At 45.6% G+C, this 13874-nt stretch overlaps 1 protein-coding gene across 1 annotated transcript in view; it reads right to left on the bottom strand.

The window, feature by feature from the left end:
• Window positions 1-13874, bottom strand: part of TRAM2 (translocation associated membrane protein 2) — a 263049-nt gene that overhangs the window by 139152 nt on the left and 110023 nt on the right. The window contains exon 2 of the mRNA XM_085610442.1: window positions 10566-10629. Coding sequence (XP_085466568.1) covers window positions 10566-10629 — 64 coding nt within the window. The remainder of the gene's footprint in view (window positions 1-10565; window positions 10630-13874) is intronic.

The raw sequence follows: 13874 nt of genomic DNA, 5'->3' as shown, positions 1-13874 counted from the left end.
ATTTGAACTTGATCTTTGCAGACTGTAGTAAGTGTGTATTTTATGTAATTCCTTTATATTGTATGTGGTTGCTTACTACACAGACATGCCCTCTTCTGAGTTACTAGAACACAGGCGCAAAGTTAATAACCTAAAGTGGCAGCAGCTTCCAGCAGAAACATCCCAGTTATAAATGCACCAGCATGGAGATCAGAAATCACAAGGAGTAGTAGTCACCTAAAGACAAAGTAATAACATTTCACAGGTCTGAGCCTTTACTAATCTTAGGCAGCGGTGGTCCTTCTTTACGTCCTTTCTAACACAGCATTGTTGTTAATGGAGTTCATGAATTTGAAACTCGTTGACAATTCGAGATGTACTATTGTTACACCAGATAGCCGGTTTCATTTTACTTTTCTTTTGCATGGAGGGACGTAAGAGAAGATGCTAACTTATTGACAATGTAGTGGCCGAGTACGTCTATTTAAGAATTCTTTGATTTTTGCATTTGTCAGTTTTGACTAAAATTGGTGGCTCTGGTATGTTATCAATACAATGCCTCAAGTCTGAACTTCTGCTGGAGGGGTCTGGCTGACTCCTAAGTAGTTTTGACATATGGAGAGGAGGGTTTATCATGAGGTACAGGAAGCATCAGATTAACGAAGTTGTTTTGTAGTGTGCATGATTTATTTTGTTGCACTTCAGCATCTTGTTTATTTTTGGCACGTTTCTGTATGAATCATGGTGCAGAAAACAAGTTTCATACAGCAAAGCTTCAGTGCGGTGTGAATGTCACCACAGGCTTTCAAAGTGAGATTAAGGGACTCCAAGATGGATAGAACCATTGTGGTATCAGTTGTGGGTGCCATGGTAATTAGGTCTTGAAGGCAGGTGCAAAACGGAAATCCTTGAAGAAGAGACACTGTTTGTAGGTTTCAATTCACCATTACCCAGCTGCCAGCCCATAATTTGTGTAGTACATTTTACCCAGTTGTGAATTATCCAGTTTCTGAGGCTAGCTCCTACAACTTTGAAATGACAACTTAGAATAGTTGACAAGGAGGTACATAAAACAATAGAAAGTCTGGAAATTTTCATTTTAGAATCCATCTTCTTCTGGATTTTAAACCTGCCCTTTTCACTTCCTCTGCCCAAGAAGAAACTGACAGAGTGATTTTGTAACTAACAACTACTTGTTTGAATACAGTTGATCAACTGCCCCATTTACTCGTAAAGGGAGAACACTTAAAGGACATTGTTTAGTACATTGGATTTGTGATTCTCTGAACTTGATAGCGTTTAGACTTCAAAACCTTTCAACAGGTGCTCTTAGACTCCTCACTTTTACTATTGAAATTAAAATGGAAAAATCATAAAGCCATGTTTGTTAAAGGTAAATTTTCTTCAGACTGAATTTCAGAGATTCTGATACTTAAGTGAAATAGACGTCTTCACAGCAACATTCACCAATAAATTCAAAACTGAGAAAATGCTGCCATTGATGAAGGCATGTTGTCAATGACCGTCAGATTATGGGTCCATTCTTGAGCACGATAGGTAATCTGTTATGAACCAACTGTCCCAGACACTTCTCTTTTTATCAGACTGTAGCTTTTAATTGGTCAGAACTAAGGTGTACATTTATGACCTGTGACTTCTGTTCCCAAACAGGATTCCATCTGGTGTTCTGTGCTGCTCAGCTGGTATGTGAAATTCCAGCAAAAGCTAAAAGGCGAGATGGATATCTCCATTCATCCATACATGGATGACCCACAGTTCTAGACAAGAATCTCAACCATAAATATTTGGCGTCTTCTCAAACCATCTGCCAAGCACACATGGAGAAACAGATGTCCCAGCATTTCCTTAAAGTGAATCCTTTGAGGGCTTATCTAACGCTTCCAGCAGGAAATTTGCACTATCCCTTCCCTACACAATCATAGCTTCATCTTTCCCTGTGCAGTGTTCCTTTTTCAAGCTCTTGATTGGTAAACGTCCAGCTCAGAACCAGGCTCAGCTATGTTCAATATTATTAGCACCGAGAAATCATCAAATTCTATGGCAGGATCCAGAAGAGAGGATCATGTTCTCCGTTCTTCAATTTATTCAAAAGGCGGCCATTAACTAGAACACAATAACAACAACATTTAATTTCCAATAACCCCAGTGAAAATGAAGTTCAAATACAAACAAGTCTCCATCCAATCAGGCGCTGCCAGCCTCTGCAAAGAGTGTTGTCCGTGGTCTCTTTTCCTTCGCTGCTAGCAGCTGTATCAAACGAGTGTCAGGATTCCGGTCCCCTATTTTTTAGGTCTCGCATAGGGCAGCGCATGCGCTACCTCTCCGAGGCATCAAGTAATTAGTATGTTGGGTAAAACTCCGCCCACTGCCGGCTAATTTCTGTTGCTGCTTTCCATTATTTTAACGGCATAGCTGTTATCTGGCTTTTTAGTGGCTGTTGATGTGATACTGACTTCCGTTTAGTCCGGAAGCAGCAGCGCCCAACTACTGTTTCGGGTCGCTTGTATGTTTAATGTGTTGCTGAGGAGAACTTTTATACGATTGTTGCAGCGACGCTTTCAGACCCCTCCTGCCTCCCAACAGCATGGTGAAGCGTCTTTATTTACATCGCTGGCGTTTTCAGACCCCTCCCGCCTCCCAACAGCATGTCGAAGCGCCTTTATTTATTTAAGATCAGCGGTGCCTTCAGACCCCTCCCGCCTACCACTACAGCATGCCAAAGTGCCTTTCTTGTTGCAGCAGACCTCTCACGAAACTTGTAGCAGTCCTCCTCTCTCACTAGGAGAGGCTTTGTGCCCAGCTTGTTGCAGCCTGTTTCGGGAATGTATGATCGCAGAGATACTGGGAGGATAAGAAGTGTGACCCTGCCGAGGATCTGCAAAGCCTTCTGCATTATGTTTATAAAGGTTTGCATAGCACTACAGTGCCGCGCGAAGGGCTTCCTGCAAGTTGTTGCGATATCGGCCATTTGTGCTGATAGCGTCTATTACACAGCCTTTAGTGTTGGTAGTGTGTTTTAACCTGTCCCGAAAACTTTCAGAATCACACCCGTGTGTGAGCGCAACATACAACCAATAGCTCTGTAGACGCGTCCTTTGTGTGTAATGCGGTCTCTGACATAGCCACTGAATATTCGAACACACATCTTGAAAAACAGCTCACTGCATTCTTTACTAATTAAATTTCTGAAAATCGGAGGTGTCATAGTGCATTTACAGACCTTTTAAGGTGTACTAAATGTGTATTTTGGATTAAGATATTTATACCCAGCTAGATTATTTATGAAGACTTAGCATTCTCGCTTTAAAGATGGCATGTTACCTAAAATCCTGACGACTTTCAGAACCACATCCATGTGTGAGCACAAGATACATAAAAATTGTTCTGCAATCGCGCGCTTTTGTGTGTGTCATGGTGTGTCTGACACTGCCTCTAAATATTCAAACACTCATCTTAAAAGCAGTTCACTGCATTCTTTATAAATTGAATTTCAATAAACCAGAAGTGGAAATTATGCAGCCCGATTTCGGTACGCATCAGGTGCAACAGGAACCTACATGAAAGGCTTCCTCTATTAAATAATCTTTCAGTGACCTTGTGCAATATGTGATAAAGGACAAATCAAAGTCGTCAATCATACAAGTAATGCATCAACCATTTACTCGGGGGGCTTGTATAAAAACAAACATAATCGTAAATATTAGTGATGTTTAGGATAAGCTTCTTCGTTTACTATACTATCAGAACACCACCATGCACACACAGTCTTTACAAACTGGGCTGTGCTTGGCTTAGGCAGCGAGTGGTTAAAAGAAATTATTATTTACAACGCCTATAGTTCTAACTCCAGTGCATGCGAGACCTATTGCATTTCCAATGCTTGTTTATATATTTTTATATTTGATGCCGTTTTATTATGGATTACTGCTTGTTCATTAGAGGTGCTCGCATCTTGTTTTTAAACGACCGCAGGAATGCAGAGTTGCTCTTTCGCAACTTCTCCTTATGTCAGTTTCCCTCGTGTGAGGGCTTTTGGGCCAAGGCACACGGCGGTCCGTCGGCAGGTAAAGGGCACGCGCCCTTCACGCGTCGCACTGAAGAAGCTCCTGGTCTTGCTGGGCCACAGAGCACGCGTCAATTTCAGTCATTCACTCAGCACCTCTGCACACAGCAACACTGAGTCAAGTGCCCCAAGTCAGCCTGGAGTGTTTACACTCTGTGGAGTAAGACAGTGTCAGGAGCAGAGACTCCTGTAAGGCAGACATCGCCCAGGCTGCCATTCTTACAGCAATTCAGCCCGTTTTACTGCATAAGAGCAAGTTGGTCTACCTGACCCTCGCTTCCTTCTAGAGCCTTGTGAGACTCACCTGGTCCCAGTATACATGTCCTCTTCAGGTCTTCAAGGCCTGTGTCTGCTTCCTTTTACCTGCTAAGTCTTAGGGTTGGCAATATTCCCCCCTTTTGCTCAGGGCCCACACAGGCTGGTTCAGGATATCATTCATGGGCTTACCCCCATACACTTTACACCCTCTAACATGATGGGTGGCCACCCAGTACGCAGACTCACATCCTTCATACCTACTTCACCCCATGGAGGAGTACTATGAGGAGCAGTAAGGACACGGTAGGTGCCTCCATCATAAAGGTGGTCTCAGATGCAATGGCCCCTCAGGAGAAGAGACTTGTGCAGATGGCACAGAGATGTCCACAACCCCTCGTATCGAGGGAAGTCCTTCTTGGGCCCTCAGCCCCACAACCTCCAGAGCTGGCCATTGCCCTCCTTCCCCCCCAGAACCAGGGCAAATGCTGGCACAAGTCAGAGGTGGATCTAGATGCGTTTGACAGGCTGAAACAGGCCTTTTTGAGAGCCAACCCCCCTCATGTTGCAGGAGCTCCCCACCCAAACATAACATAACAGGTGTATTTGTAAAGCGCACGATTACCCGTAGGTGTTCTGGCGCTGAATAACAGATGTTTATTGTTACCCAATTCAATGGTACTCATTTTATCGACCTCATATGGATGAAAGGCTGAGTGGACCCGCCGGGATTTGAACCTGTGACCATGACGTCAAACACAGGCCCCTGCAGTGGCTGCATTAGTTCACTGAGCCACCAGGCCCGGTTCAACAAGAAACCCCCCCCCTCCCCCAAACGGTTACCTTATGGGTTCAGAGGGTGATTACGACCACGGCTAGTCTTGGAGACCCTAGTCCAATTCTCCTGCAGGGTCTAGGCCCTCTGCAGTGGAGCTGGCTGATTCCCAGTCAGACCTACTAGATCCAGAGGACTTCATGCATTCTTGTTACTCTGAGTGGATCTCCAGCGATCAGGTGGCCAAGTATGCGGTAGGCAGGCTCCATAAAGCCCTTGATCAGGAGGTCAGGAAGTACCTTCGGGCAGAATGCTCCCACCTGTCTTCGGATGGGAAAGTGGCTATCACCCCTGAGATAGACGTTCAGATGGCCACTTTTCTAGCCAAATACATTAAAGACCCTAAGAAAGGTATTGACCGCTCCTAGTGGTTGTGCCAGGACAAGCTCCTGGACATCAAAGGCCCACTTGTAAAAATCTGTGACATGACGGAGGACGCCAAGGCATCCAGACCCTTGATTTCCCCGGATTTATTGTCCAGCTGGGCCCAAAGGGCCATTATATTTCTTGGCAATGCAAACCACGCCATCTCTACGGAGAAGCGCCGGTCCCCGTTAATTAAAATTGATCTCAAGCTAGGGGAGTTGGCCACATCAGAGGCAAACCAGGTGTTTGGCGACCCTTTCGTCAAAAAGCTCCGCAAATTTGCCTCAACGTATGATTCTCTTGACAAGGCCCAGTCAACGGTGAAGCGCATTTTCAATGCACATGTTTTCAGTGTGGTCGTGCGAGGTAGGAGGCGCAGAGCTGACCATTCCTCTTACTCTGCCTCCGGAAAGGGCAAGCGATCCCAGACCGGCCAACGGCAAGACACCTTGCACTTCGGGGGTTCTTACCTCCACCCAAGGATGGGTGCGCCACAGAGGCCAACGCAACAGACCCAGGGATGGAGGAGCAAACCCCAATACACACAGTGAGTTTTTCATTCACTTCTTGCAGTCGCTTGGGAAAAGGGGGGGGGGGGGGGTTGACAGATGCAGTTTATAGGCAATTGACAGGCTCTCACATCTGATGCCTGGGTACTCCAGACAGTGCAAGGGTTCCACATAGAATTCTCAGGGTCTCCTTTACAACCTGTCTCCCTCCCCCATGCGCCATTCTTTTCTCCGAGCAGGAGGCCATCCTTATCCAACGGGAGATTCAGGAGCTTCTGGCCAAAGGGGCAATATGTCTTTCAATTCCTTACCCCGCTGGGTTTGAGCAATCGTTTCTGGTCCAGAAACAGGACAGGGGTCAGCACTCATACCACCACTTCAAAAAGGAGGGCATCCACCTCCTTTGCGGCCTCCTTCAACCCAGCGACTGGATGGTCCGCCTGGACCTCAAGGATGCTTATCTTACGATCCTGATCTTTCCGCAGCATCACCAATTCCTCCAATTCCAGTGGCAGGACCAAACTTTCGAGTTCACCTTTCAGAATGTCGTCGGACCCTTGGTGTTTCACCAAGGTTCTGAGACCAGTGCTAGAACACTTGAGGGTATCCAGCATATGAATGATCATGTACATGGCCGATATGCTGCTGATGGATCAATGATCGCTTCCCCTGTCCCCCAATCTCCAGATGGCAGTGGATCTCCTTCATTCCCTGGGGCTTGTCATCAATCAAGCCAAAGATAAGCCTGGTCCCTTCACATTCAACCACTTTTCCGGGGTTTGTGATCGACTCAGTGGCCACAACACGGAGTCTTCCCTCCAGGAAGATAGCCAAAATTCAGCATGAGGTGTGGCAGAAGTTGGCAAAACCAAGGACCTCCCTCAGCCAGATAGCCAAGGTGGTTGGCCTGTTGTAATCTTCAATTCAGGCCATTTTTCCGAGTCCCCTACACTTTCAGGACCTCCAACAGTTAAAAGGCCTCTCCCCTCCATTGTGGTCTCACATACTCCCAGTACATTCCCCACTCAGAGGAAGCCAAGAAGAAACTACAGTGGTGGCTCTCCCACATGGCGGCGTGGAATGGTTGCGCCATTTTTCGGATTGCAATCTGATCTCGTGATCGAGTCCGATGCCAGTGGTTCCGGTTGGGGAGGTAACTGTAGGGAATTCACCCCTGGTGGCAGATGGTCTGCTGCAGAATAGTCCCTACACATTAACCTCTTGCAGCTGAGGGCAGGCTCTTTTGAGATGAAATGTTGTACCAAATACCAGGTGCAATTTTGGGTCCTGTTGAAAATGGACAATGTAGTGGCATTCCGCTATAGCAACCATCTGGGAGGTACGCGGTCCAAAGCCCTTTCGTACCTGGCCAGGAACGTTTGGGGATACTGCCTGACAACTTGTCTCAGTGACGGCTGAACATCTCCCGAGGTCAGCCAACCAGGTGGTGAATTGGCAATCTCATCATCTGCGAGATTCGAGCATGTGGAAGCATCTTTCAACTATGTTTCAAGCCCACATCGCCCTTTGTGGTCCATTCACAATCGACCTATTTGCATCCCGACTCAATCATCAACTTCCCGGAACTTCAGCTGGAGACCGGTTCCGGGAGCAGTAGCGACCGATGCTTTTCTCCAGGTTTGGTCAATGGAGCAGGATTACGCTTTTTCCCTCCATTTGATAGGATCATGTAGCTGATGACTCAGATGAGCAGGTAGAAGGTGGACCTGGTGGTGATCACCCCAGTATGAAGTCGTAAGTCTGGTTTCCAGTTCTGATGGAACTTTCTTGGGATTCTCCAATCCGTCTACAACAGTAGCCTCATCTTCTGAGCGATCACTCTGGTGACAAACGACAGCCTCCAGCTTATGGCATGGAGGATTACAGGTCGTGATGGCAAGTCCCAGGTCTATCACGAGATGCAGCGCTCCTCCTCTCTCGAGCATGGGCAGACGGTACAGTCAAGAGGTATCAGTCAGCCTGGTCTCGGAAGGATGGGTTGGTGTTTACTACATACAAGATCGGTGGCGGGGTATATCTTGCTGCACAAACTATCGGTGTTAGTTATAAATTGATAAAAAAATGCTCTGTATATTTTCTAACAATCAATGCCCACCTCCCGAAACCAGCCACCTATTATGGTTTCAAATACAGCATGGAAACACAAACTGAGAGAGGCATTGATACAAAGGCAAGAATTTGTGGGTTTTAATCCCACAGATGATGGAGGACAGCGATGACAGAAATGGTCAGTCTTTCACTAGATGGTCTTGTAGATCTTTTTATTCATTGTTAAATACACAGCAGCCAACGCGTTTCACCCTTGCGGGCTTCTTCAGGCCTGAAAGACGTTTTATTCAATGTACAATGGTCCGTAATCACTATCCCATTCAAGGACTAGGGTGTATAGGGTGTTGCGCGCTCAATCGCCAGCCTATTCATGCAGCCATCCAGCAAACTCGTGTCTCTTTGAATATTTCACTTGGGTTGGTATTTGCAATGGAGTTTGGATCCCGTGGGGGGGGTGGGGGGGGGTGGGGGGGGGGGTGGGGGGGGGGGAAGACGTGTCCACATCATAAATTTCCTTGCCTCTTTGGCTGCGGAGGAAATGGCTTAGAGATCGGTCAATACATTTCGATCGGCGACCTCTGCGGCTCACGCTGTGATTGCGAGACTTCCAGTGGGAGGACAACTCCTAGTTAAGAAATTGCTACACAGCATTAGGTTGTCCCTACCTCCAGAACCTAGATGCTCGACCCTTTGGGATATGAATAAGGTTTTGAATCTCGTGTCTGCATGGCCGAGCAATAAATACCTTTCCAGGAAGCAGTTGTTGGCTAAATTGGCCATTCTATTGCGTCTGGTCTCCTGCAGGAGAATGTTGGACGTAAAGGCATTGGCCATTACAGGAATATCCTTTACTCATAAGGAGTCCTTTTTTATGTTACTAGACACATCAAATGTAATTCCTGAGTAATCTCGTATGTGGTCTTTCCGGCGGTGCCAAAGTTGTGCATTGTCAAATGCATCAAGGCCTTCGGGAGAGAAAACTCTTGATTGCTTTGAGGAAACCTTTCCGGGGAGTCTCCTCTCCGACCATTGCCAGGTGGGTATGGTAGATCATGCAGTAGGCGGGAATGGACAACAAGATATTCAGAAAACACTCCACTCTGTGGGCAAAGGCCTTAAATCTTTTGCTTGGTGAGCCTGCTTGGAGGATATTCTGAATGCAGTGGCCTGGTCATCGGACTAACCTTCAAAAGGATTTATTTCAAACCAGTCTGATAGAGAATGAGAGAATTAGGACTCCTGCTGGACCTCTGAGAAAGCAATAGATAGTAGAGGAACTGGCCAATGGGTTAAGACATGGCTGTATCCAGCATAGATAAGGATGCATCGCCATATAGTTTAACACAGTGTATTCCCTCCGACAGACACATAATATATCAACACACACACGAATGCAATACCTCCTTTTGTCTCAGGTTTTGCCCTTCAGAGGCAGGTGTGCGTGTGTGCCCCCTCCCGGCATCACAAAAGATGAGGGATTGCATTAAAGCAGTAAGAACAGCCACAGCTCAAAGTGAACTGGAAGAGAGCTGGACTTAAGCAACAAATAGTGGGGACAAATCGGTTAAAGCCTTCAGAGCAGATTGGTCTTTGAGGTTTCTCTTAAACTACCAAGAATCTTTGCATTTGTAACGAACAGTGAAGTAGATCCTGGATATTGCAATCCCTTTACATCTTCAATGAAGGACATTATAGGGGAGCAGCCACTAAGGCATATCTCTCCACTCTAATGGGCCAATTATGTGGTGGGCATCCTAAAGTGGTACATTTGTTTTGCACATTAAACTTTAATACACACACACACAGACCAACACGTGACGCTGCACTATCAACACAGAAACCACAGAAAACAATGCTAACTAGAAGAATGTATTCCAAAGAAGAAAGGACACGAGGCAGTCTGGAGCGCTCTCCTACGTCCACCTTATCTACCTACCTCCACGTGCTGGTGCGGATGAAATAATGTGGCGCGGTTTACCTTCCTAACAGTAGGTTCCATTGTCTCCTGGAAGGTATCTGGGCGCACTGCTGCAGCCCTGCATTATGAGTTGGTTCGTGGCGATAGCGGAGCAGGTCAGGCAAAGACCTGCTCCGGCTCTTGGCAATGCCGCCAGCTGCTGGTAACGGGGATTAGGAACGACTTGAAAGAAAAAAATTGGTCACATGAGAATGTAAATGATGGGAATTTGGTTTCTGGGAGGGAACCATACCTCCAATTAAACTTCCGCTTATAATTAGCATTTATTTTTTAGCTCTTTAAAAAAAAATAATAATAATAAAAAAAGATTGAAAGAATATCAAGAGGATTTACTTGAAATAATGAGCTTAGGGCAAGTTTAGTTTTCAAAATCTGCTGATGCAATTCCAGGTAAACTGTGGCTGTAAAGATTTATGTCTGCGCCTCAAATAAACAAGTTATTTAATCAAATCAGAGATTACACAAAAATAGGGAGTAAACTTCACTTACCTGGTGCAGGGACACTAATGTTGTACTGAGGTAAGATGAATAAGAAGGCAGTTTTCGCAGTGACCTATGGAACCAAAGATAAGCAAATGTTAACGAGAGTCCGCATGAACTGGGTGTGTGCATATGTACATATATTTACGTGTCCACTTAGTACTTTTTAATTAACTTCACGGTGACCTTATGAGACACTGGCTGCGATACAGAGCGAGCTCACTTCTAGCCCAGGCTGGCAAACTAGAACACAACTGGTCTTTGCCACGCGCGCCCCTCCCAGCCCTGCGCAGCCGCATGCCCCCAGGCTGGGAAACGCAGACGGATCGAATACAGAATTCCTTTTCCTCTCCTCACAATTGCCCATTGTGTCGTCTGAAACGAACGGAATAAATCTGGGTGGGAGACGCGGGAGTGTCATCTTAACGTCTCGAATATTCTCCCAAAGTTCACATTCTTCTCCGGCACTCGGAAGCTTTGAACAGTTGCAATCCTCGGGTTACGCGGCATTCATGCATCGACTCTGATCCTATTCAGATCCATGGCGAGGGCAAAACAAGTTCCACAACCCACAGAACACGAATATTGCAAGAGTTCAGTCCTACCTCAGAAGGTACTGAGCTGGAAGAAGGAGGGCGCGCTATGTCTACGGGAATACGTACCAGGGCGCCACCTGCAGGTGGGTAACAACCAAACGGACAGAACAAGCCGGCAGTGTGTGGTGTGGTGCGGTAGGGGGCAGCTTTCGCTTTCTGAAGCGAGTCAAGAATCCTTGCTCTGTGCTTGCTTGCAAAGAGCACGCTGCAAACTGTTGTAATCTTCTTCTTGGCTTGATCTGTTAAGGAACCCCTAGTGTGGAATGTGGAGCGCTGTGTTCAGTGCATTCCACGTTCGACCTAGGAGGATGAGATTCTGAGCCTGGCAGTTGATAACTGGCTGGCCAAGGGAGAGCTTCGCTTTCCATGCAGGACAACTTAATTGAATAAAGAATTGCTGTTCTCCTACCTGAGTCCATCTGGTGTTTGGAGTAGACCGCATTTTAACATTGGCGACGAGTTGGCCAGCGTCCTGCAGTGGTGGCGGCTCAAGACTCACGCGGTGAGCTGTGGAGTGGATTGCCGTTTCTGGCTTTGACTGGCTCCGACTTCGTCTTCGACATCTTTTCTCGACGACCTTCGACTTCTCTCCACGATGAGGTGCCGTATGTGGATGGAGTAAATTCCTTGTTGGCTTTGGGTTGCTGAACGGTTGGTTTGGATGCGAGGCTGACGCTCGAGCCATTACGTGCTCACGAGCCTAACAGCGCGCGAGACCCGACGAACACCGTGTGCCCAACCAACTTTAGAAAGAACGAAGGCTGGTACGCTGCTCGCGTTCATCGGACAAGCCCTATTTCCTCTAAATAGCACGTTACTACGACGTCGGCGGCCATTTTAGTTAAGTATTTTTCACAACTTCGCATCAGCTGTCTTCACGGCTGTCTCCTGTTGACTGCTACACGGACTGGGCACCCAATTGTTCATTGCGCAAGTAAAGACCGTTATGCAAGGTACACGTTGCTTTCATAATTTGCGAAAGTTTAGTTAAAATTTTCGACACTTTGTTTATTTTTGCAGTGTGCTTGTACTTGGAACCTTTTGTGACTGTCTAAGTTTTTACATTTATTTCACGCAATCGCAATGGCAATGGAGTCACAGAGCTCAATCCTTTCACCTCCTGTTTTCCTAGCATCGTCAGGCCCCTTATCCATCGAATGGGAAGATTGGTTACCCATGTTTGAAAATTACATTGATGCTCTTGATGGTTCCAAGTTTAGTGCAGCTAGGAAAAGAGCACTTTTGTTAAATAATTTAGGCAAAGAGGGTCAACGTATCTTTAAATACCTTCCACCTGCTACTCTACCCAATGGAAATGCCATTGAAGATGTATATGTGGAAGCTAAGAAACGTCTTGAAACAAGGTTTGCTAAAGAAGTCAATATTGTCATGAATCGTTATAACTTCTACACGCACAGACAGGAAGAAAATCAATCGGTTGATGATTTTGTATCTAAACTTCGTGAACTTTCCTTGAAGTGCAAATTTGGCACAATGACTGATGAACTTGTTCGTGATCAGTTGATAGTGCAATGTAAATGTAAAAAAACACAGGAACGTCTTTGGGCTGCAAAGAATCCCTCATTGAAAGATGCTATTGATATAGCAAAAGTTCTTGAACAGTCTCAATACTGTATGCGAGAGCTAAAGAAAAAACAAGAAAACTTTTCAGATAGTGTTTCGAGTGTATCTAAAGAGGATTCAGATGTTGCAGCTGTGTTTAGGTCAGGCAAAATGCCGCAAAGAGGTAGACAGCAAATTAGATTGTGTTACAGATGTGGTAGTTCATTTCACAATGCGGATTACACTAGATGTCCAGCAATAGGGAAAGGTTGCAAAAAATGTGGGCGTAAGGGTCACTTTGCTAATATGTGTAGGCAATCTTTTAAACAGAGAGTGGCCACAATTGATAGTAATTCTAACATTTTTTCTCAGGATACAGATCCTTCATGCATAGTCACTACACCAATTCAGCAGGTGGATAAGATATTAAGTGTGGATGATCCTGCTGACAACATTTTAAGTGTCGATGACCATATAGGCAGGAAGAATAGACCCAAAGCAGATTTTCTGATTAATGGGAAACCAGTGCAATTGATGGTAGACTGTGGATCCATGTACACGATTATTCCAAAAGATATATTTGAAATGTCATGGGCAAATGTGGTGTTATTACCCAAGGATATTAATCCGGGAGGTTACCAAGGTGAAACAATAAGTTTGTTAGGATATATGAACTCCACGATAGAATTTGAGGGCAGATCTATTCAAGGAAAAGTATATGTTGCCACTGAGGGACCACCTATTTTAGGGTGGATGCATCAATATGATCTTTCGATCATAGTTAATCCCAGAGCTTCCTCTCAGGTGATGGTGATTGACAACCCATCTCTTGGGAAAATTTTAGATGAGATGAAGGATGTATTCAGAGAAGAATTAGGCTGCTTTAAGGGTTATGTACATAAAATAATTCTAAAATCCAATGCTATTCCTGTTCAACACAAGGTGCGCAGGACACCCTTAGTGGCTAGGGATGCAGTTAAGGATATGTTGAAAGATATGGTTTCTTCGGGGGTGATAGAACCTGTAGAGAGCTCAATGTGGGTTTCTCCGGTTGTTATCACTGAAAAATCTGACGGAAAATTTAGATTTTGCATAGACCTCAGGTCGCTTAACCAAAATGTAATTGTAGACACCTTTCCGCTACCAAACATCAATGAGT

This window comes from Triturus cristatus, chromosome 6 (genome assembly GCF_964204655.1).
Source record: "Triturus cristatus chromosome 6, aTriCri1.1, whole genome shotgun sequence".
In the NCBI taxonomy this organism is placed as follows: domain Eukaryota; kingdom Metazoa; phylum Chordata; class Amphibia; order Caudata; family Salamandridae; genus Triturus; species Triturus cristatus.
Note: the sequence above shows the minus strand (reverse complement) of the source record. Positions and strands in the feature narration are given on the sequence as shown.